The sequence below is a fragment of the Trichomycterus rosablanca genome, chromosome 21, assembly GCF_030014385.1.
Source record: "Trichomycterus rosablanca isolate fTriRos1 chromosome 21, fTriRos1.hap1, whole genome shotgun sequence".
NCBI classification, from domain to species: Eukaryota; Metazoa; Chordata; class Actinopteri; order Siluriformes; family Trichomycteridae; genus Trichomycterus; species Trichomycterus rosablanca.
The window spans coordinates 8,495,056-8,516,358 of record NC_086008.1 but is presented as its reverse complement, the minus strand read 5'-3'; the positions used below and the strand labels follow the sequence as shown (position 1 = coordinate 8,516,358).

At 38.3% G+C, this 21,303-nt stretch overlaps 1 protein-coding gene across 2 annotated transcripts in view; it reads left to right on the top strand.

Annotated features, from left to right (window-relative positions):
- msh3 (mutS homolog 3 (E. coli)) overlaps positions 1-21,303 on the top strand; it is a 49,083-nt gene that overhangs the window by 9,585 nt on the left and 18,195 nt on the right. For both annotated transcript variants that reach the window (XM_063017646.1, XM_063017645.1), the window contains exons 9-20: positions 4,100-4,221; positions 5,104-5,212; positions 6,939-7,023; positions 8,745-8,854; positions 9,077-9,209; positions 11,072-11,259; positions 11,605-11,773; positions 13,297-13,361; positions 14,488-14,604; positions 14,758-14,865; positions 15,941-16,055; positions 20,262-20,419. In XM_063017646.1, the coding sequence (XP_062873716.1) occupies positions 4,100-4,221; positions 5,104-5,212; positions 6,939-7,023; positions 8,745-8,854; positions 9,077-9,209; positions 11,072-11,259; positions 11,605-11,773; positions 13,297-13,361; positions 14,488-14,604; positions 14,758-14,865; positions 15,941-16,055; positions 20,262-20,419 (1,479 nt within the window). The remainder of the gene's footprint in view (positions 1-4,099; positions 4,222-5,103; positions 5,213-6,938; positions 7,024-8,744; positions 8,855-9,076; positions 9,210-11,071; positions 11,260-11,604; positions 11,774-13,296; positions 13,362-14,487; positions 14,605-14,757; positions 14,866-15,940; positions 16,056-20,261; positions 20,420-21,303) is intronic.

Sequence of the window (21,303 nt, the reverse complement as noted above, 5' to 3'; positions counted from 1 at the left end):
TTTGGGAAGGCTTTCCACAATATTCTGGGTTCCGTTTGTCAAAATTTCAGTCTATTCAGTCAAAAGAGCAATTTTGAGATTTGGCACTGATGTTGGATGGGAAGGGACTCTCAACCAACACAATCACAAACAAGCAGTTCAAAAATTATGTGCTTAAACCATGTATAAACTGTAAAAAAAAAAAAAAAGCATTTAATTTTTTATTCTAGTCAAATTATGACATGTCCCCAAAAGTCCACCAAGATATTTTCTGCTTGTGAAAAACAGGGTTGGACTCCCTTGCTAAATACAGTATACTGTGGTTGGGGTGTGTAGCAACTCATAATGTAATAACTACATGTAATGTAATAACACAAATGGTAATAAAAGCTCACAATCTATTGCTGTAGTTTACATTGTAACCACTCGTTGCAAAGTTCTGCCTTGTTCTCAATTAACAATAAGAAATCCTGCAAAAATATTCATTATGACAAAAGCAGCATGTTCATTTTTGGTTATACTTCAGTCTGGCTGGTGATTTTATGCCAGAAGCGTTCAGCATGATCTGATTTTGCAGACCAGCTTCTGTATGAGAAAATAAGCTTCTCTAATAAGGTTTCGGTTTGATTCCAGACACCTTCATTCTGATGGGAATTTGTCTGTGCTGGTGAGCGATCACTTCACAGCAGGCGTCTATGCTGGGCACCCATGAGTAGCTGAGGTGGCCACCCAAGCAACAGTTGCTTAGTGGTTGCTGTTGTGGGTGTAATGAGACCCTCAGGGGTATGGCTGCTGTGTCAAAATTGTCATTGCCAAGTATTTACCCCAGTGCAGACTTGTTACTATTTTTTGGATCAACATGCTCCACGGGGCTGGACTGTTCCAAGAATCTTCTGTTCTTTTCTAAATACTTCTACCATTGAGGCTTTTTGAGAAATTTGGTAACCAGCAGTCATTAGGTTTTGAGGTAGCTCAGGTAAATAATAAAGAGGCCAGAAAAAACTCATTTCTTTTTTTCCTAAAATTGTTTGCTTTGCTCATTCTTTGCTAAATGAAATGGCCTTTTATGGCTGGTGCCTTACAAACCACACATCCAGGATTACCATGCACTATGCTAAACATTAACTGGAGTGATAAAGCATCATTGATCAACCTCATTAATGCAGACACATTCCGATGGGCACACCATAACCCTCGTTAAACAGACTTTGGATTAAATCAGATTCTTCACATATCTATTTTGATAAGGCAGTGGTAGCTCTGTGGTTCTGTACTGAACTAGTAGTAGGAAGATGTATTAGGAAGAAGGTTCGAGCACATGCTGCCAGGTTGCCACTGTTGGATCCCTGAGCAAGGTCCTTAATTCTCAATTGCTTGGATTGTATTCAGTCACAATTTAAATAAAAAGCATTTGCGAAATGCACACATGTTAATAATATGTGGCAGTGTGTGACTTAAAGTGCAGCCTGTTATTCAGAACTCCGCACTGATCCTGGAAATGCACATTTGATTCCAACCTGTTCCTAAGTGGGATTATTAAGGTTTTTGCAGTAAAAGTTAAAAGAAAAAAAGAGCAGAAAAAAGTGTTAGAATGTGTGTTAAAAAGACAGGCGTCTGTAAGATGAAGCTTTAGTGTGTCGTTATTAGAATGGTTCTATTGATTTCAGGGATGTTTTATGAGAAAGGTATATAGAGCTTGGCAGTTTTGTTGAGTTGATTTGAGAGTAGAATTACAAACTGCTGTAAAACCTGATCAGAAGGAATAGCTGCAATATCTGCAAACTAGCTTTTTAAATGTCGCTCATAAATAAAGTTTCATTGGTGCCTTAGAGCACAAAGCATCAAAGCTGATGTGCATCAGTACCGAGGATGTAACGAGAAATAACGGCCTGAATTGATTTCTTGCTTGCTGTTTTGAAAGCCTAGTTTTTGTCTCCACTCTGCTACGCTCGGGTCATACAACATGTCATTGAATACTTGTTTTCACCAAATAAAGGACAAGCTTACATAGATTTTTGGAATGTTGTGTTTAGTGGTGCATGTTTTTACTCATTTGTTATGTTGTGACATCCTAGTCACTGGAGAGGAGAAGTGAAGGTACGGAACGGGGAGGTTTTATTGCACATACACAGACCGTGTCGGTGTGTGTGAGTGTGCACGTGTGTGCACTTTGGTTGCCACAGCAACTGCAATGCAATGACAAAGAGTAAAGGCCTTGAAATTGTGACATTGTTAAATGAAGGAAAAGCAGGACTGAAGGCAGCGCTAACATGGTTGTGTGTTGGCACTATCAGGCACTGCATAGGTGCTTTAAAACAGTAATTTAGAGGACTTGGTGTGAGGTTTGCAGATTTAAAAAGATGTCTGCTTATTCGCAGATAGTGGGACCTACAGAAAGAGACTGTGATGACCATTACATTTGTGTTGATTTCGACATGTTTTGGATCATTGTCCTGCTAATACATTGTCATGACCTACTTAAATTGTAACTAAAATTTTTAACAGAGGCAGCCAGATGTTATTTAAATGATTTTACATTTACATTTACATTTTCTGCATTTAGCAGACGCCCTTATCGACTTACAGAAGTGCTTCCATAGTAAACATTTCATTTCTCAAGTTTAAGTAAACAACAGTTGAAGAACACAAATCTGCTGAAACCTGTTAGAACCAAAGTGTTTTTTTTGTTGTTTTTTTTTGTTTTTTTGAAATGGAAAAATAAATCTTAGTAAATAAGTACAGGTCAGCTCAAGTGCTTAGTAAAGAGGTGGGTTTTTAATCGTTTCTTAAAGACAGCGAGGGACTCAGATGTTCGGACAGACAGAGGAAGTTCATTCCACCACTTGGGTGCTAGAACAGAGAAGAGTCTTGATGCTTGTCTTCCTTTAGTCCTGGGTGGAGAATCAAGTCGAGCGAGGCTGGTGGCTCGGAGGTTGCGTGGTACAGAGCAGGGTTTGATTAGACCGCGAAGGTAGCTTGGGGCTGGTCCATTTTTGGTTTTGTAGGCGAGCATCAGTGTTTTAAACTGAATGCGTGCAGCTACAGGAAGCCAGTGAAGAGAACGCAGCAGTGCGGTGATTTTAGTACTTTATAGAATACCTTATGCCACATCTTCATCCAAAATGTCCAAAAAACACTGATTCTTTATCAAACATAAGTTACAATGTCTATCCACATTTTTAAATCAAACACTACATGATTTTTTTGAATTTTATTTTTCCACCTAGGGATAAATTTTATCAGAAAAAAATGCTCTTTTAACTGACAACAGACCATAATTACCCACTGGTTTCTTTTAAAAGGTGCTTATGTTTTTGGTTAAATGAAAGAAAAACTTGTTTCTTTTATTTACATTTACATTTTCAGCATTTAGCAGAGGCTCTTATCCAGAGCGACTTACAGAAGTGCTTCCATAGTAAACATTACCTTACCATTACCTTACTCTAATTTAAGTAAACAACAGTCCAAGAACACAAATCTGCTAAAACCTGTTAGAACCAAAGTGCTTTTTTTTCCTTTTTTTTTTTATCACACCTTATGGGAACTAATTGTAGATTTAAAGGAGACAAGGAGGTTTGGAGACAAATTCTGCAAATTCAAGTCTCTCTAGTCATTATGGCTCTCCTTTAAGCAGCTATGATGAAGCCATGTTGCTCAAGATCCAGGACAGCTTGCAGTCATTTTAGAAAAAACCAAATTCAACATTTTCAGCAAGACAAAACATCAGCAGATTGGTTTAAAAGATGACAAATGTGTTTTGGAACAGCCCGGGATTATCCCAGTGGAGCTGATGTAGCATGACCAGAAGAGTGTAGAAAACAAAAACAAAAGAATGCTCTCAAATGGCTGTGCTCTTTTAAATAGCAGCTACACAAACCATTATTGCTACCTAGAGATTCTAATTTTAATAAAAAGGGTTTGCTAACCTTTTCTGTTATTAAGTACAGTTGTTTTAATAGTTAATTGTTATTTGTTTGTCTATTGTTGTGACTTGGGTGGAGATCGGACCACAGTTCATAAATAATCTATGCAAACCTTTATATATATATATATATTAATAACTGGTTACTGATCTCATGACTTTTGTTTCTTCTTGTTCCTTTATGAACCCGTCGAGCAGTGTCCAGGCAGATGATCGCATCCGTATCGAGAAGCGGGACAGCACCCAGTTTGAATACCCCACCGCTATGATGACTGTCAAAAACTTTTTCACCAACATGACATCAGAAAACAGTAAAAACGGTAATCTAATCAGACTGTCTCTGTTATTTTGTCATTGTGTGGGTGTGTGTGCTGAGTATTTAATACCAGACAGTTTTTCTTCAAGTCATCCTTTGTATCTGGCTGTCTGTTGTTGCGAGTTATCTGCTCAGTCTGACATGAAGGGCTCTGTGTGGACTCTGTCCTGTAATTGAAAAGTCCTTCCCTGTGGGAGAGGCAGCAAGTGGATCAATGGCTGCTGTCTAGGCAGGAGGCATGTAGGATAAGCCTGTGTGTGCCTTGCTGCCAAATTCAGGACTGAAGCATTTTGTGTTGGGCTGTTCTCTAACTCAAGACGTGATTTATTACCTTTTCTTGTCACAAATCTTTAAAAGCTTTAAATAAGGAGTAAATAAAACAACATTGAATAATGTAATTCATGGTAGACTCCTTTAAGAGATTATTTTGTTGTTATTATTTTGAGTTACAAAAAGGAAATTATTTGAACTGCTACAAAAAAGGAAAATATTTTTGAATTATTTTTGAATACTAAATTTTCAGACAGTATGAAGAATATAACTGAAAACAGAAATGTATTTTGATATATAATTCTGATTATAATGTTAACTAAGGATGCACATTTTTATAGCTGTGAAAGTGGTGGTTTTGTATATTTGCTTGAAATAACACTTAATCTGTTCAACATTTAGGTCTTCATTGTCATAAAACTGCACTTCATAATTTGTCAAAACATTTCAATGTGGCTAAAATATTTTAGTGCATTTATTCCATTAATTTTAATCAAGTATAAGTTAATTTTACTCACTCTTCATTACAGTATAATTATTGTTTTAAAATATGCATTTTATAGTTGTTTTTAATGTTGTAATACTTCATAATTGTAGTACTTTATTCTCTACACAGATTCCTGTTCTTTCTTTTTAAACCTGGAAAGCCCGGTTATCTGCAGCCTGGGGCCGGTGATCCAGTATCTGACTGAGTTTAAGCTAGAGAAGGTTCTGCTCAGTTCCAGGTACACTTCCACCACTCACTCTGTGCTACTTAAATGCCACATTTCTGTTTGCTCGTAGATCTTACGTCATTAACTTGAGTAAGACAAAGCATTCGGAATAGCACGTGTTTTGGATAGAAAAGCTTTTTGTCCTTGTTTTGATGAGTTAGATGCGTCATTCAGCTTTTCAAAAGTGGATCCTGTTTATTCACATCATTTCTATTCAAAACCACTTTAGTTTTTTTACGTCTCAGGGCTCAGCGTAGTCTCTTAGGAAGTCATTGTCAGTCTGTACTGTTTATCAGCTCTTTTCTTTAGTCGTATTAAAGCTCTTACGCTTAGATTCATAATGTGACTGATTAGTTCCTACTTATTTGAGAATTTCCTCTCTAATATGGTAGTTAATACTCACACTTGCTTTCAAAAAAACGTAGCTGTCAACATGTGTCACTTTCTTTAAGCACTCATGATCAAAATCTCAGCTATTACATTTCATATTTAACATCAGATGTATCGATTTAAGGGTCCCAAATAACAACAAAAGCTCTCAGGACCTGGGTTTGTTTGTGTCCTCGTTCATTTGCTGTTAGGAGTTTTGTTTGTTTCTTTGTGTCTATGTGGGTTCCATTGCGGTGCTCTGATTTACTGATTGACAGTATGAAAAACATTAATAAAAAGAATATGCATACTATATGCATAGAATCTAACCTTTCCAGTAATGTCAGTAAAGTCTCTAGTCTAGACCAATCAGATGCAAAAATATTCCACATTTAATACGCTGAAGAAATGTAAGGAACTAAGGTAAAGAGAGAGACAGGTGAAAAAAACCCTGCCAACTCCCATGCAAGTTTCCAATGCAAATGCAACAATATTGACATTGCAAAGCTGTTTATTTATATTTAGTGAGGTGATATCATGATTAAATTAGATGATATATATATTATATATAATACTGGGAATTACTTCATTGCGTACTGTCAGTTGTTTCGAGACATTTCTCCTCACTAACTAAATGTGGAGTTACATGTTAATTTAATGTCTCCCTTTCTCTGTACAAGTTATTACGCTATTTTAAATTAATTTAACTGATTTTATATTGGGACTGCACACGGCACAGAGCTGAGCAGTGAAATGGAACCACTTTGCAGACGGAAGTTTAAATAGAACTGAGAATACTTGAAAATTCTATAATTTATCATTTCCGTGTTTCATCCAACAGGCTTCTCAAATATCCACTTGTTTTAATGCATAATAAGGAGTAGCCAATCATAGCCATGTCACAGATTGTTATTTATTCAAATATGGTACAGGATTTTGACAGTTTATTTTTGAAGTTCTACTGTGAACCTACAAAAACACATAATACCCTGGTGCTGGTTTTACCTCATTATTATCCTGATTTACTTGTAAGATGGACAGTCTCCAAATATCTAACAACTTTCCACTCTTCTGAAAAACAACCAGCATTCTAAGCTTTTAAATGTTTTTATAGGCACTTGTGATGAAACATGAACCAAACTGGAGCACAGAATGAAAGAGGCTGATTCACAGATTGTGTGGCATGTCAGGGTGGTAGGAGAACTGCCTTAAGGTGTAATCAAGGATTGGTAAAGGATATTTTAGCAGGAAATAACAGGGCTCTGACCTTTGAAACAGCCTTAAGTAGCATGGATAACAAGCGAAAATTAAAGGTCTTGCTCTCTGTGCTTGCTTACTAAACTGCTGGTTGCAATTTGTTTTATTCTAGTTCATTTAAGAGGCTGACGAGTGACGCGGATCACATGACATTCAGTGCCACCACCATAAAGAACCTGGAGATTTTCTGTAACCAGGTATAGCATTATTGTCTTAAGAGATCAATTATTTTATTATTTTAAAATACCATATTTTTCAGTTCATTAATAATTTAGGCAATTTTATTGCTAAATACGAAATATCAGGTGATGTGATTGTCTGAACCTACACTTTTCATAGAATAGAATAGAATGTCTATTTGTCATATATACATATACACATGTACAGTACAATGAAATTCTTTTTTTTTTTTTTTGCATATCCTAGCTTGTTTGGAAGTTGGGGTCGGAGCAGAGAGGGTTAAGGGCCTTGCTTATGGGCCCAACAGTGGCTAAATGCCAGAGCTGGGATTTGAACTCTCAACCTTTTGGTTGTTTGCCCAGAGCGGTTGCTCTGTATAGTTTGTCACCTCCTTGTACCCCATTTATCGAGCTGGACTTCCGTTCTCATTCGCAGCACTACAATGAAACTAACCTGGTAATGTCATTCTGTTGAAGGACCTGCTTGTAATGGGTGCGGTGTGGATTGGTTAATTGTAATGATTGTTATTTGGGTTGTCCTATAGTGCATCCTGCTGCCATCTCTTTAGCGGGTAAATGGTGCACAGGCCAACCACATGATTTTATATATACGCTGTTCAGGCATAACATTAAAACCACCTCCTTGTTTCTACACTCACTGTCCATTAGCTCCACTTACCATATAATGGTGTGTTAGTGTGTGTTGTGCTGGTATGAGTGGATCAGACAGCAGCGCTGCTGAAGGTTTTAAATTACAGTGTCCACTCACTATTCACCCTATTAGACACTCCTACCTAGTTTGTTCACCTTGTAGATGTAAAGTCAGAGACGATCGCTCATCTATTGCTGCTGTTTGAGTTGGTCATCTTCTAGACCTTCATCAGTGGTCACAGGACGCTGCCCATGGGGCGCTGTTGGCTGGATATTTTTGGTTGGTGGACTATTTCCAGTCCAGCAGGGACAGTGAGGTGTTTAAAAACTCCATCAGCGCTGCTGTGTCTTATCCACTCATACCAGCACAACACACACTAACCCACCACCACCATGTCAGTGTCACTGCAGTGCGGAGAATGATCCACCACCTAAATATCTACTCTGTGGTGGTCCTGGGAGAGTCCTGACCACTAAAGAACAGCATGAAAGGGGGATAAAGAAGCATGCAGAGAAACAAATGGACTACAGTCAGTAAATGTAGAAGTACAAAGTGCTTTTATATGGTAAGTGGAGCTGATAAAATGGACAGTGAGTGTAGAAACAAGGAGGTGTTACATACATACATATAGTGTATAATGTGTGTGTCACTTCACGTATTCTGGATTTTCTCATTTATAACCCAGTTTAAAAATGATTTTTTCCAATTTGAAACAAATGTTATATAATAATATACTACTGTGAATGAAGTGTCTATTATATTATTAACCCAAAGTTTTAATTACTCTTTTAAAGATACACATTCATCTTTAATCCTAACATTTCAACATGTACAGAGCACACATACACTTCTGCAGCCTTTCTCACATGATTGTTTCTAATGGGCTTTTTTTGCCTGGATCTTGTTTATATTCAGTTCCCTGAGCAATGTAATGACCACACTCCTCCAAACATGATACAGTGTGGGGTTTTTTTCACCACATCTCTGTATGACTTAATTGGCACCACCATTTGCTCTCGTAATAAGTGTTTCTGTAATTGCAACCCTAGAGCTGCCAGTTTAATGACCTTCTGCTCTTTTCATTTAGACCACAGGCACAGTGAAGGGCAGCTTGCTCTGGGTTCTGGATCACACCCACACTCCATTTGGAAAGAGGCTGCTAAGGAAATTGCTCAGCCAGCCCCTCAAGTCTGCAGCGTATGTCTTCACAAATGTGGATGTTTAGATTTTTTTTTTATTAAATAGACACTAGTGCAAGTGTGGGTGATACTGATGACTAAATACTCAGACCTGAAGAAGATTAAACCAGAATTAATTGTTCTTTTAGTAATGACATTATTTTGGTCTGTGAAACTGGAAATACATTGTGGACAGGGTGCCAGTCCAGTCCTTGTACTAACATGGATCTGTATTTTTTAGTGAGATCTTGTCTCGTCAGGAAGCAGTGGCAGAGATCCTGTCCTCAGAGTCCACAGCGTTGCCCTCCATTCAAGCCCTTCTTACCCGCCTGCCTGACCTAGAGAGAGGCCTCTGCAGCATCTATCATAAGAAGGTACAGCTGAAGAGTGACTATATAGCACTAGAATTCCAAGCCAGTTCTAAGGACAATCTGAAAAGTCCATCTTAAAATGAAAAAAGCATCAAAATTTCTATTTGTTCTGCTGGTTAGGTTATAGATATTCATTCATTTCAGACTCTGTACTTATTTTTACTTCTCACTAATGAAATTTGTGATAAGAACCATAACATACCACTGATATTATACTATAACGCTATAAACGCAATTTAGCAATCAGAATTCTTAACAAATCAATTTTTGACTTTGGTGTAAGAGGTACCATGCACTTGTAATGTTCAGGAAAATTGCATTTTGGCTGTGCTTAATCTTCTCGTCCTTTTTTAAGGATTCAGAAAAATAATCTTTCTCTTTAGCATCAATCCAGCAGTATTCTGTAAAGATGTGAAAGATTCCTCGCCCAGTGTTTGACCTCATTGTTAGGAATCTGTAATTTCTGCCAGTGTGAATGTCTCCTCTGATGTATTCATTTCCAGAATGTGCTGGGTGAGCTGAGGGGTTCGTGCTAAATGGTGTGTTTGCTTTCAATGGCCCCATTAGCATAGTTACAAGAGGGCGTTCTGGATTTTGTGTGCAGAGACATTGTTTGGAGGAGTGTGAATGCTGGGATGTAGTTCATGAGTTCACCCTCATTAACCTGCCTTCATCTGAATATTTTGGCTGTTTAAAACTGCACAGCCAAGGTTTGTGTCAATGACATTTAAAAAAGTGTTTATAGAGTAAGGCAATAATTACATATTTAAATTTTAGAGACCGTACTTTTCTTACTATTATTTCTTATTAATTCACTTAAAGAGGAACTGTCATGGTCTTCTCTGTGGTTGTTTATGGGTGTAAGAGTTGGACAATAAAAAGGCAGAACAGGAAGAATATCAATGGCAAACACTTTTGAGAGCACCTTGGATAGCAAAGTAAACAAACAAATGGTTATAGATAAACCATTTATATGGCATAATGATGACAAATCTTCATCCAAATCCAACATTTGACTTAAAGCCCAGATAACCAAACTCTGTTATATTTGGCACATTATGAAAATAACCAGTTCAACCAGTTAAAGGTAAATGAGAAATAGGATACAATTAATTACTATGTAGACAGTAAGTCTATGGCTATGATAATGATAATGAGTTTAATGATAATATTTCACACCACTGCAATGGACACTTGAAATTAAACATGATGAACTTACGCTTGTGTATGGAAACCCAATCCATGAGGCTCTCAATGTATAGTTCTGGTGCTGAAATTGCTTTCAGATGAAGGTTGAAACTCAGTAGTACTGAACTGAGGACAAATATTTTTAAGATTATATAAAAATGATCAAAGCAGGACAGAGACATGATAGTTCTGCATTGAAACTTACCTTAAGTACATCCCATGATTGTCTACAGAGATGTCTTGTCATTATGCTTGATTAATTCACCTTCTAGCAATGTCCCAATAAAATGAATACTGACCAAAATGTAATATATTCAAGAAGTCTTGTTTTGTCCAACATGTTTTCCCTCATTCACACTTTCGTATTTTAATAATTGCAGTGTAAGAGTATTTCTCGCTTGTCATTATAAATAAAGTGGATAACGAGTACCGAGTAAAATGCCTTCGGGAAATGGGCTACATGTTTATAAACAGCGGCAAAGTTCATCCTTTAATTGGCTCTTGACAAAGCTGCTGGCAATGAAATGGAAAACAATGGTTTGCATATTAATTGTTAACGGGGTTGTGCTTGATTTATATGCAAATGATTTCTGTAAGAAAGAAAAAAACATGTAAAAATAAGTGTAGCGTGTACTCATCATGCTGTGTTTGTTCATTTTATATTTTGTGTGTATTAGTGTTCCACTCAGGAGTTCTACCTCATCAGCAGCACGCTGTCTCGATTAAGCACTGAGTTACAAGCACTTGTACCTGCTGTCCAGTTACAGCTTAGCTCCGCCCTTTTAAAGAACCTCATCCTGGACACGCCCCAGCTCTTGAGCCCCACCCACAATTTTCTCAAAGTGCTCAATGAGAAAGCTGCCAAGTAAGTATCAAAACTTTTGATGTAATTATTGACTAGGAGATCTGGGTTTGAACCAGTCATTCTTTGGTCAATGTTTATTCATTGACAATTGTTAACTCTCTGTTTTCACTTCCTCCTAAAACGTGTAGATGTGTGGTATGCTGCGTTAAATAGTATCTAGGTGTGAGTGAATGGGCAAATTTTGCTCAGTGTTTCCGAGTGAAGCACTACTTACATAGTTTTGCTGGTTTTATGTAGACTGAAAGACATCTTTCTAACATGTTTGGATCATTAATAATAAAACAGGTTAATTTTAGTAAATTCATTCATTTATTTTTGTTATTCTTTTAATTATTCTTTTTTTAGGACAGGCAATAAAACCGAGCTGTTTGTGGATTTGACGGATTTTCCTGTGATCCAGAAAAGGAAAGATGAGATTCAGAGTGTGATTTCAGAGATTTTGGAGCACCGTAAAGAAATACGTCGCATCCTTCGAAACCCTTCACTGGACTACACCACCGTGTCTGGACAAGAGGTGCAAAAAAGGGCTCATTAGCTACAGTACAGTTTTTAAAACCTTACAGTTTTTTAAACCTTATTCTTCACAGCTTATGTATAAGGTTAAAAACAGTGAAAAACATACAGTTGAAATTACTGGCATAGATTTTAGCATTTTGGTGATCTAAACAAATTATTTTCTCTGATTTTTTAAGTAATATTGGTTGTCTTGATAGGATTTTAGCAGCCCTTGCAATTTTTCAGCTCACTTATTAGACTCTTATTAGACTAAATATGAAACATAAAAAATTTACATTTAAAACCTAAAACAGGGGGATGGCACAACAGGAAAATGCACAACACAAAGGTCCTAGGGCCTTGGTTTAGCCCTCACCCTTGTTCACTGTCTGTGGAAAGTTTTGTCTGTTCTCCATTTATTAGTGTGGGTTTCTTTTAGGATATTTACTTTCCTCTCAGTATCCAAAAATGTAAGTAGGTGGATTGACTTATTTAAGTTGAGTAAGTAAGTGAGAAAATGGGATGTGTTGTAATGCCCCGTGATGAAGGTAGGACATGTGTATGACATGGTCAACCCATGTGTCCAGTGTTTCTGAGTTTTAAACCCCCAGTGATAAGAATTGAGCAGCATTAACATGTGGTGGAAATGCTATAGCATTTTTGAACAAGTTGCTCTGTCTGTCAGCCTGCAGAAGGCAAAAGGACAATCTCTGAAAGGGTAGAGTGTGTGTGCAGTACCAGGCCTGCACTTCCATCTGTTCCCTCCACTTACACTCATGCAGAAGCAATGGGTGTTTCTCGTCCCGCAGCGTGGTCGTTTCTCATCGCTGTCTCTCACCAGTCTGAGTCTCACTAGTTTGCCATGATTGCCCTTTTTGATTTTTACACTTCATTTCTTTGATGGGCACAAGTTTGTGTTAATGCTGTTTTATTAAGCAGCTGCAGTGATTCAGTGACACAATTAACATTATCGTGCAGTAATAAGTAGTCTGAACTAACAGTAAAGCTGTGTTCACATTCGTGTTACTACTGCATGCTGAAACTTATTATTAGATAGATAGATACTTTATTGATCCCGAAGGAAATTAAAGTCTCCATAGCATTACACATCAATGACACACTGTAAAAAGTAGTCTTGGACCTGCCTACATCCCTGCTAATATCTGGTCCTGTTGCACTTGCTAACACTTCAGTTGGACTCTGAGATTCTGCTGTATTTGGAATGAACATGTATCAGCATGTGTTTCATTATCATACTAATCCTCCACCACTGTGCTGACTGTTTACTGCTGTGATTCCAGAGCCACGTGCTTGTTCACTATTACAGCTAAGAGGTGCTAAATTGAGGATTAATGGCTCTCAGCATGCATGTGTGTTCCTTTGTAACACACAGACTACAAGGGCAGGAAATAAAAAAAACGTTAGATGTGTTAGATAACGGTTCCATTTGAATTCAGATTCTTATCAGACTGATACAAGCCTTAATATTAATACTACATATCTGTCAATGTTCTTTTTCTTTTTTCCCTGTTCCCTACCCAGTTTCTCATTGAGGTGAAGAACAGCATGTCGTCTATTGTCCCATTAGACTGGGTTAAAATCAACAGGTGGGTGTTGTCCCATTTTTTGCATTTTTGTGTTTTCCCTCTTTTTTTCTACCAATTTAGTCATATTCAATGACCCAAATCAAATTTCTCACCAGACGTAATTGGCTTATATTTATTCTAGCCACCTTTAAGACAAAATCTGTTATACAATTCTTCAGACTGTATTAACATAGATGTGACTGGCCCCACAAGACTCATCCAAAGAATAATGTTACCTTCACTATGCTTTCAAGTTGGAATGAAGTTTGTCCCAAAGCACTTTGGAGCAGGTGGTCTTCTGTGAATTCATTTTGGAGCTAATTGGTTTTCTGTGGTGTCCCTCCTATGTATTTTTGTTCATTATGGTTTAATGAGGAGAATGTGGAATTTTGGTCTCACCTATTTTATAACCTCATTTTGCATTTATTAATGCAAAATTAATATTGCTCTTTCTGACAGAGGTTGTCTCAGTGAGTAGCACTGTCACCTCACAGCAAGAAGGTCCTGGGTTCAACTACCAGGTTAAGTGGTCCGGGTCCTTTCTGTGTTGAGTTTGCATGTTCTCCCTTTGTCCGCATGAATTTCCTCTGGGAGCTCTGGTTTTCTCCCTTAGTCTAAAGACATGCAGTCAGGTTAACTGGAGATACTAAAGCCCAGCTAGGTATGAGTGTGTGTGTGTGTGTGTGTGTCTATATGTGTTTGCCCAGTGATGGACTGGCGACCTGTCCAGGGTGTTTACTGCCTTTCAGCCAGTGACCTGGACCCACCAAAACCCTGACTAGCATAAAGCGGTGGTAAAACAGACAATGGATAATGAATGAATGAATAATGAATTCATTAATTAATTTCTGACATAAATGCTGTTTTAATAGGGACAATGTGTAGAGCTTTGGGCTATGAAACAGAAGATTTTGGGTTTAAATCCTCGTCTAACCCTTAACCCTGTCTGCTTAAGGGGTACGGTGCATTGACTCACCCTGCGCTCTGACCCCAGCTTGTTAGGAAGCTGGGTTATTTTTGTTGAACTGTACATGTGTATGACAAATAAAGAGATTTTTATTTATTGTAATAGCATAGCTAAGTTGTAGAAAAATGCCCATTTTTTACATAAACCCTTTTCATGAAACCTTTTTCTGTTTCACTTTAGCACTAAGGCAGTGGGTCGCTACCACTCTTCGTTTATCGTGGAACGATACCGGCATCTGCTGCTGCTGCGTGAACAACTGGTGATCGACTGCGGCCGGGAGTGGCTCAACTTCCTCCAGTGTGTAAAGCTTTTTTGTCTCTCTGTACAATTGGCTTATTAAATTAAAGTCGTTGTTGCTCCCCTCTTGTATTAACTCTAAGGTCATTTCTGAGTGAGAGTCTGACCTCTTTTTGACCAGTTCTGCTTCACCTCCTGCTCCTCCTGTTGTAGGCTGTTTGGAGAGCATTACTACATCCTGAAGAAAGCAGTGGGTCACCTAGCAACCATTGACTGCCTCTTCTCATTGGCCCAGGTTGCTAAAGAGAACAATTACTGCCGGTGAGAAATGAATTCAGCACCACACATGCACTGAAAAGTCTCATTTTATTAACATTCAGAAGCAGAGTTTCACACCTATTGAAAAGCCTTTTCAGCATTTCTAATATTTATTCAGTCATCCTCAGTAAGTGATTTGTCCTGGTCAGGGTCACAGTGGGTCCAAAGACAATTCTGAAAACACTTGACACAAAGGAGAACGTCTATATGGCAGAACATCACACACCTATTGAATTGAGCAGTTAAAGTTGACCTAAAGGTCACTGGTTCAAGTTGCCACTGTGGCCCCCAAGCAAGGCCCTTAACCTTTAATTGCTTAATTGTGTTGTAGTTGGTCACAGTTGTGAGATGTAACAAAGCAAAACCAGAAAAGATAGAGAAAGGCTCAGGTGATGAATCACTGCTCTGACATTTCCAGTAAAATGGCAATTGTTATCTTAAATTCTTTCTTTCCTCAGTTGCTATAAGTTGGGGGCTAAGGCAAACTCGGAGGCAAAATGGTCAATTTTTGAGCCCTTTTAATGACTTTGACATAGAACACAGTAGTTTAAAGCCTTAAAAGAAGCAGTAAATAATCTTTAAAAAACATTTAAACTTGCCATTTGCCAAAAAGACATAAGCAAACTTTGCTTGAGGTTCCTATCCAGATAAAAAGCTTCTTCTCACTTTAGATCAGTATGGATCATTGTTTTGTGTTTTAGGAGATGATAGAAGTTCCTTACATAAAGCGTAGCTGGTGGATTGTGAGTGGGGAGACCCCAGAGGGTTCTCTGTGGCCGGCAGCAGGCGTACATAGCTCACTCCCTCTGCCTCTCACAGCCTGTGTGGGGGAGTGGATTTGACTTTGAAGGCTGAGTTTTTACGCCAACTACACCCCCATCTGCGCTCGTTGCTGCCGCCCCCTTCCTCCTGTTTCACACAGTGCAAGAGACTCCACACTAAAAGTGTATATATTTAGCCAGCTCTGCCGTACTGTTTCTGCTTGTTCTCTTTTTTGATTTCCTTTTTTGATGGGGCTTTACAACCATGTAAACACAGTTTTTTTTTTTTTTTTTTTTTTTTTTTTAAATGTGTCCAGGCCAGAGATTGTGGAGCAAGACTGTCACATAGTGATCAGAGAAGGCAGACATCCAGTCATAAGCATGCTGATGGGTGAACAGGATCAGTATGTGCCCAATGACACAGAGCTCCAGGTGAGACCCTGTTCTAACGATCTAATGATTGGCCTGTTGTTCAGATAGGGGTGGGATTTTAAGCCAGATAGGGACTCTCTCATAACTAATGCAATTACGACCTCTGTTGGCTGATTGATGGCGCCTGCACAGAGATGGGAAAAGAGTACTGTCAGGGTGTGTCTCCCCGTACACAGTGCTAATCCGCATCCACACAGTGCTGCCCACGTGTCGGAGGGGGCGTGGGTTAGCTTAGTTCTCCTCAATCAGAGCAGGGATCGGCATTGGTGGAGAGGAAGCATGATGCAATCAGGCAATTGGACGCGCTAAAAAGAAGAAAAAGGGGAGAAAATGCATAAACAAAATATACAAATAAAACACATTTAGAGGCAAGAAGGTTCTGGGTTCGATTCCCAGGTGGAGCGGTCCGGGTCCTTTCTGTGTGGAGTTTGCATGTTCTCTCTGTGTCTGCGTAGGTTTTCCCGGGACCTCTGGTTTCCTCCCACAGTCCAAAGACATGCAAGTGAAGTAAATTGGAGATACAAAATTGTCCATGACTGTGTTTCACATTAAAAACTTGAACTTATGAATCTTAAGTAACCAGTAACTACACGTGCTGTCATGAATGTAAACAAAGTGTGTAAAACATGAGAACTTCCTTAAATGAGCATCAAAAAAACAATATGAGGCTCTTCTCTGTTTATCCAACAAGGTGGTAAGTATTAAACATGCAGCAGTAAGGCGCTTGGATTGCGCGGTCGCCTAATGCTGGATTCTGCCAACACAGACAAAATTGGCTGTGTCTGTTGGGTGATTAAATCCCACACCTTGTTCTACCAATTAACAATTAAATTGTCATTTTTGTCAAGTATTTGGTTATATTACAGTTCTACTATTAAATGTTTTTCAAACAAGAAAGTAATGGTCATTTCTCATAAATAATGAGTGAAAAAACAAAACCTACAGAAAAAGATTGCTTTGACCAGCAGTTTAAACAGTAAACTTTCAGAATGATATCGATTTACTGTTTAAACAACAATTGTGGTAGGCCAATATCTATAAATATCATTATTTATAAGATTAATTGATCTCTTTATTGAACTAATCCCCTTTGAAACACTTCTGACTTAGATAGAGCAAAAACAAAGATGTGGGTGGCAGAGCTGATGTCGGAGGTGGTATGTCTTTTTTACAGCAGGTTAATCTTTTTCAGCACAGAGAGCATGTGCCAGTGTTCCAGTGTGCTTCTCTCACTAGTTCTCTCTCAATCATTTTACTCAAAAGGCCATGATAATGACTAAATGTATCTGTAATCTGAAGTAACCTTGGATTTGCTACTTGGAGCAATAGATTATTATCTAAGTTGAGAAAGCATCATTGTAATCATTTTATAAACTTTTATTATAACCTTATTGTGAATATTCCCAATAACACATATTCCTGGTTTAAAAACAATTTAGGTTTATAACCAGTGTATTTTATTGCATGTCATGTTGTGTTGACACTCGTCCTTTGGACCACAATTTAAATCTAATATTTCAGCATGGTAATTATATTCAGTAATTGTATAGCATGGTTTCTGAGTCATATTAATTACTGCACACAAGTGATGGTTTCCAGTTAAAACCGACTCTGAGTATTTCCAATACCAACAACAAAATAAAGCAATCTGACCTATCTAAAGTAAACTACAGTGGGGGAAATAAGTATTTGATCCCCTGCTGATTTTGTAATTTCACCCCCTTACAAAGACTTGAACAGTCTATAATTTTTATGGAAGGTTTATTTTAACAGAGAGAGACAGAATATCAACAAAAAATCTAGAAAAAAAACATTAAATAAAAGTTATAAATTAATTTGTATTTAATGAAGGGAAATAAGTATTTGATCCCCTACCAACCAGCAAGAATTCTGACCCCCACAGACCGGTTATGTGCTCATGAGGCACACAAATTAGTCCTGTCCCTGTATAAAAGACTCCTGTCACAGAATCAGTTTCTTCCGTTCAAATCTCTCGACCACCATGGGCAAGACCAAAGAGCTATCAAAGGACGTCAGGGACAAGATTGTAGACCTGCACAAGGCTGGAATGGGCTACAAGACCATCAGCAAGACGCTTGGTGAGAAAGAGACCACTGTTGGTGCGATAATTCGAAAATGGAAGAAATACAAGATCACAGTCAATCACCCTCACTCTGGAGCTCCATGCAAGATCTCACCTGGTGGGGTAAGAATGATTCTGAGAAAGGTGAGGTCAGTCCAGAATTACACGGGAGGAGCTTGTCAATGATCTCAAGGGAGCTGGGAGCAGAGAAATGCTGGATATGACCCCAAGAACACCATCCCTACCGGGCATTTCTTTGCCTCCAAACACGGCGAGTGGAGTTGATGCCAAAGAGCTCAATTTTGGTCTCATCTGACCATATCACATTCTCCCAAGCTTTCTCTGAATCATTCAGGGCCTGTACATGAGCCTTCTTGAGCAGAGGAACTTTGCGGGCACTGCAGGATCTCAATCCATTACGGCGAAGTGTGTTACTAATGGTTTTCTTGGTGACTGTGCTCCCAGCTCCCTTGAGATCATTGACAAGCTCCTCCCGTGTAATTCTGGACTGACCTCACCTTTCTCAGAATCATTCTTACCCCACCAGGTGAGATCTTGCATGGAGCTCCAGAGTGAGGGTGATTGACTGTGATCTTGTATTTCTTCCATTTTCGAATTATCGCACCAACAGTGGTCTCTTTCTCACCAAGCTTCTTGCTGATGGTCTTCTTGCCCATTCCAGCCTTGTGCAGGTCTACAATCTTGTCCCTGACGTCCTTTGATAGCTCTTTGGTCTTGCCCATGGTGGTCGAGAGATTTGAACGGAAGAAACTGATTCTGTGACAGGAGTCTTTTATACAGGAACAGGACTAATTTGTGTGCCTCATGGGCACATAACCGGTCTGTGGGGGTCAGAATTCTTGCTGGTTGGTAGGGGATCAAATACTTATTTCCCTTAATAAAATACGAATTAATTTATAACTTTTATTTAATGTTTTTTTTCTGGATTTTTTGTTGATATTCTGTCTCTCTCTGTTAAAATAAACCTTCCATAAAAATTATAGACTGTTCAAGTCTTTGTAAGGGGGTAAACTTACAAAATCAGCAGGGGATCAATTACTTATTTCCCCCACTGTATATACAATATACTAAATTCTTCCAATTTGGTAGCAACAGTTTGAGACAGGCTCTTTTCTGTTCTATTATGATTGGGCCCATGTGCACAGAGCAAAATTCATTAAAACTTATTTGGTGTCAGAGGAACTTAGACCTAAATCTGATATACTGACCTAAATAGAGCAGTCCACTGCCGCTCACAATGTAATTTGACTATACTTGCATCAGGTTTTTCAGGGGTACACAAAAAGTATGCGTGTTTCTTCCCCTGCAACAGATTGACACCCTGTTCAGGTTTGGTTCTTGCTTTACACCCAGTGTTTCCGCAACCATGATCAGTATAAAACAGTTACCGAAAGCAATTAACATTCTGCTATGCTCTGTGATTTTGAAAGATGGTCTATTATTAGGACATGGACGGCAGTAGCTTCAGTCACAATGGCTGCTCAACTAAACAGCCGTTAAAGTGGCATCTGCATGTAGATCTATAGGAAAGACTTCAGTTAACTGGGGTGGAAATTGTGTCTGAAAGCATATTTCATCATTCAGTGAGTTTGGAGTTTGTGAATATTTGCAGTATGTGAGAAAAACAGATGAGCAGCGTATCTTCGCATGAATGAGAATGTACATACAGGACATGATCATTGTTTCAGGAAGAACACTCCATCAACTACATAGAGACAGATATTTTTGTGGAGTTACGCTACATAAAACCCGTCATTACAAAGATGAACGCACATTTAAGAGTTCAGTTGTGCAAAAACAACAGGTCTACAATTATGTGGTGGAAAAGGGTTCAGATTAATTATCCATCATCATATTTTGACAGTGTATAATTGAAAAGTTTAAATATTATGTAAATCAAGTGTAATGGCCTTTGCCGTCACCAGACCTCATCTTAATTAAAATCATGTGGGAGGTTTTGGTCTGATACATTAAAGTAAAAATACATTTTGGGAGAAGATTATTGAACTTGTAGTAGCAGTGTGTGTCAGACATGTTACTCAAACAGTTTATGTTAATTTGTTTTGCATTAGCTTTTATGACTCTCTCTTCTCTATTCTCAGGGTGAGGAAAAGCGAACCATGATCATTACTGGACCCAACATGGGTGGAAAGAGCTCCTACATTCGACAGGTTGCTCTCATTACCATCATGGCTCAACTGGGATCCTTTGTACCAGCCAGGGAGGCATCGATTGGCATTGTGGATGGAATGTTTACCAGGTATATCTTTTTCTTTTCTGATTCATTTCTTATTTTGACACCACACCACAAAAATAGTTTTTATTGCTAAGTTGTTAAACCTTTATTAAATCTTTATCACTGTAAGGCATATAAACACGTTTACCTTTTTCAAATTGTACTAACTTATAAGACTGGTAAGATCTTCCAAAAATGAGGTTAGAGATATGGGTTATTAAAAGGCACACAGTCTGAAAAAAATCTGTAATGGGAGCTACTGATCAAGGTTTATTTTAAAGTATCTTATAAAATAAGAATTGAGGAGCTGCATGAAGCTGGAAAATTTCTGTAGACCTCCTACACCTACCTTTAGTTCAGTTCTTACTGTCCCTGAGAAAGTCCTGCAAAGATAGCTTAAAGAGCACAATATTCAGTGCTAGATGAGGTAAAAGCAAAACAAGGGTAATGACCAAACAAACTGGTGTTAATGGCAGGATACCACAAAAGAAAATTAGTGCACAAAAGAAGATTAAGGTCACCGATATATCCTGTCTGTAGATAGGACAGTAAATGTTTTTTTGGCAGAAAGGCACTGCACACTAATACGAAAACCTCACCTTAGTGGACAGAGCATTATCACTTGGAGGTTGCCCTCCAGCCTCAAGGTAGGGAAGCTTGCAATCATTGAGGAAACAATGACTGAAATTGTTTAGAACATTTAGAAGATGCAACAAAAATACATGACAATATTAACTTCAGAATGGTTTTAAAAAGACAGGCATTGGTATTTTGAACCAGAAGTGTCAAAAGTCAGAATCCAAATCTTATCCTAGTTGAGATGTTGTGGCCTGATTTAAAGAGGAGCTGTTAATGCAGTTAAATGCAGTAAATTCCAGTCTTATTAGCAGCATCAAGAAATATTATAC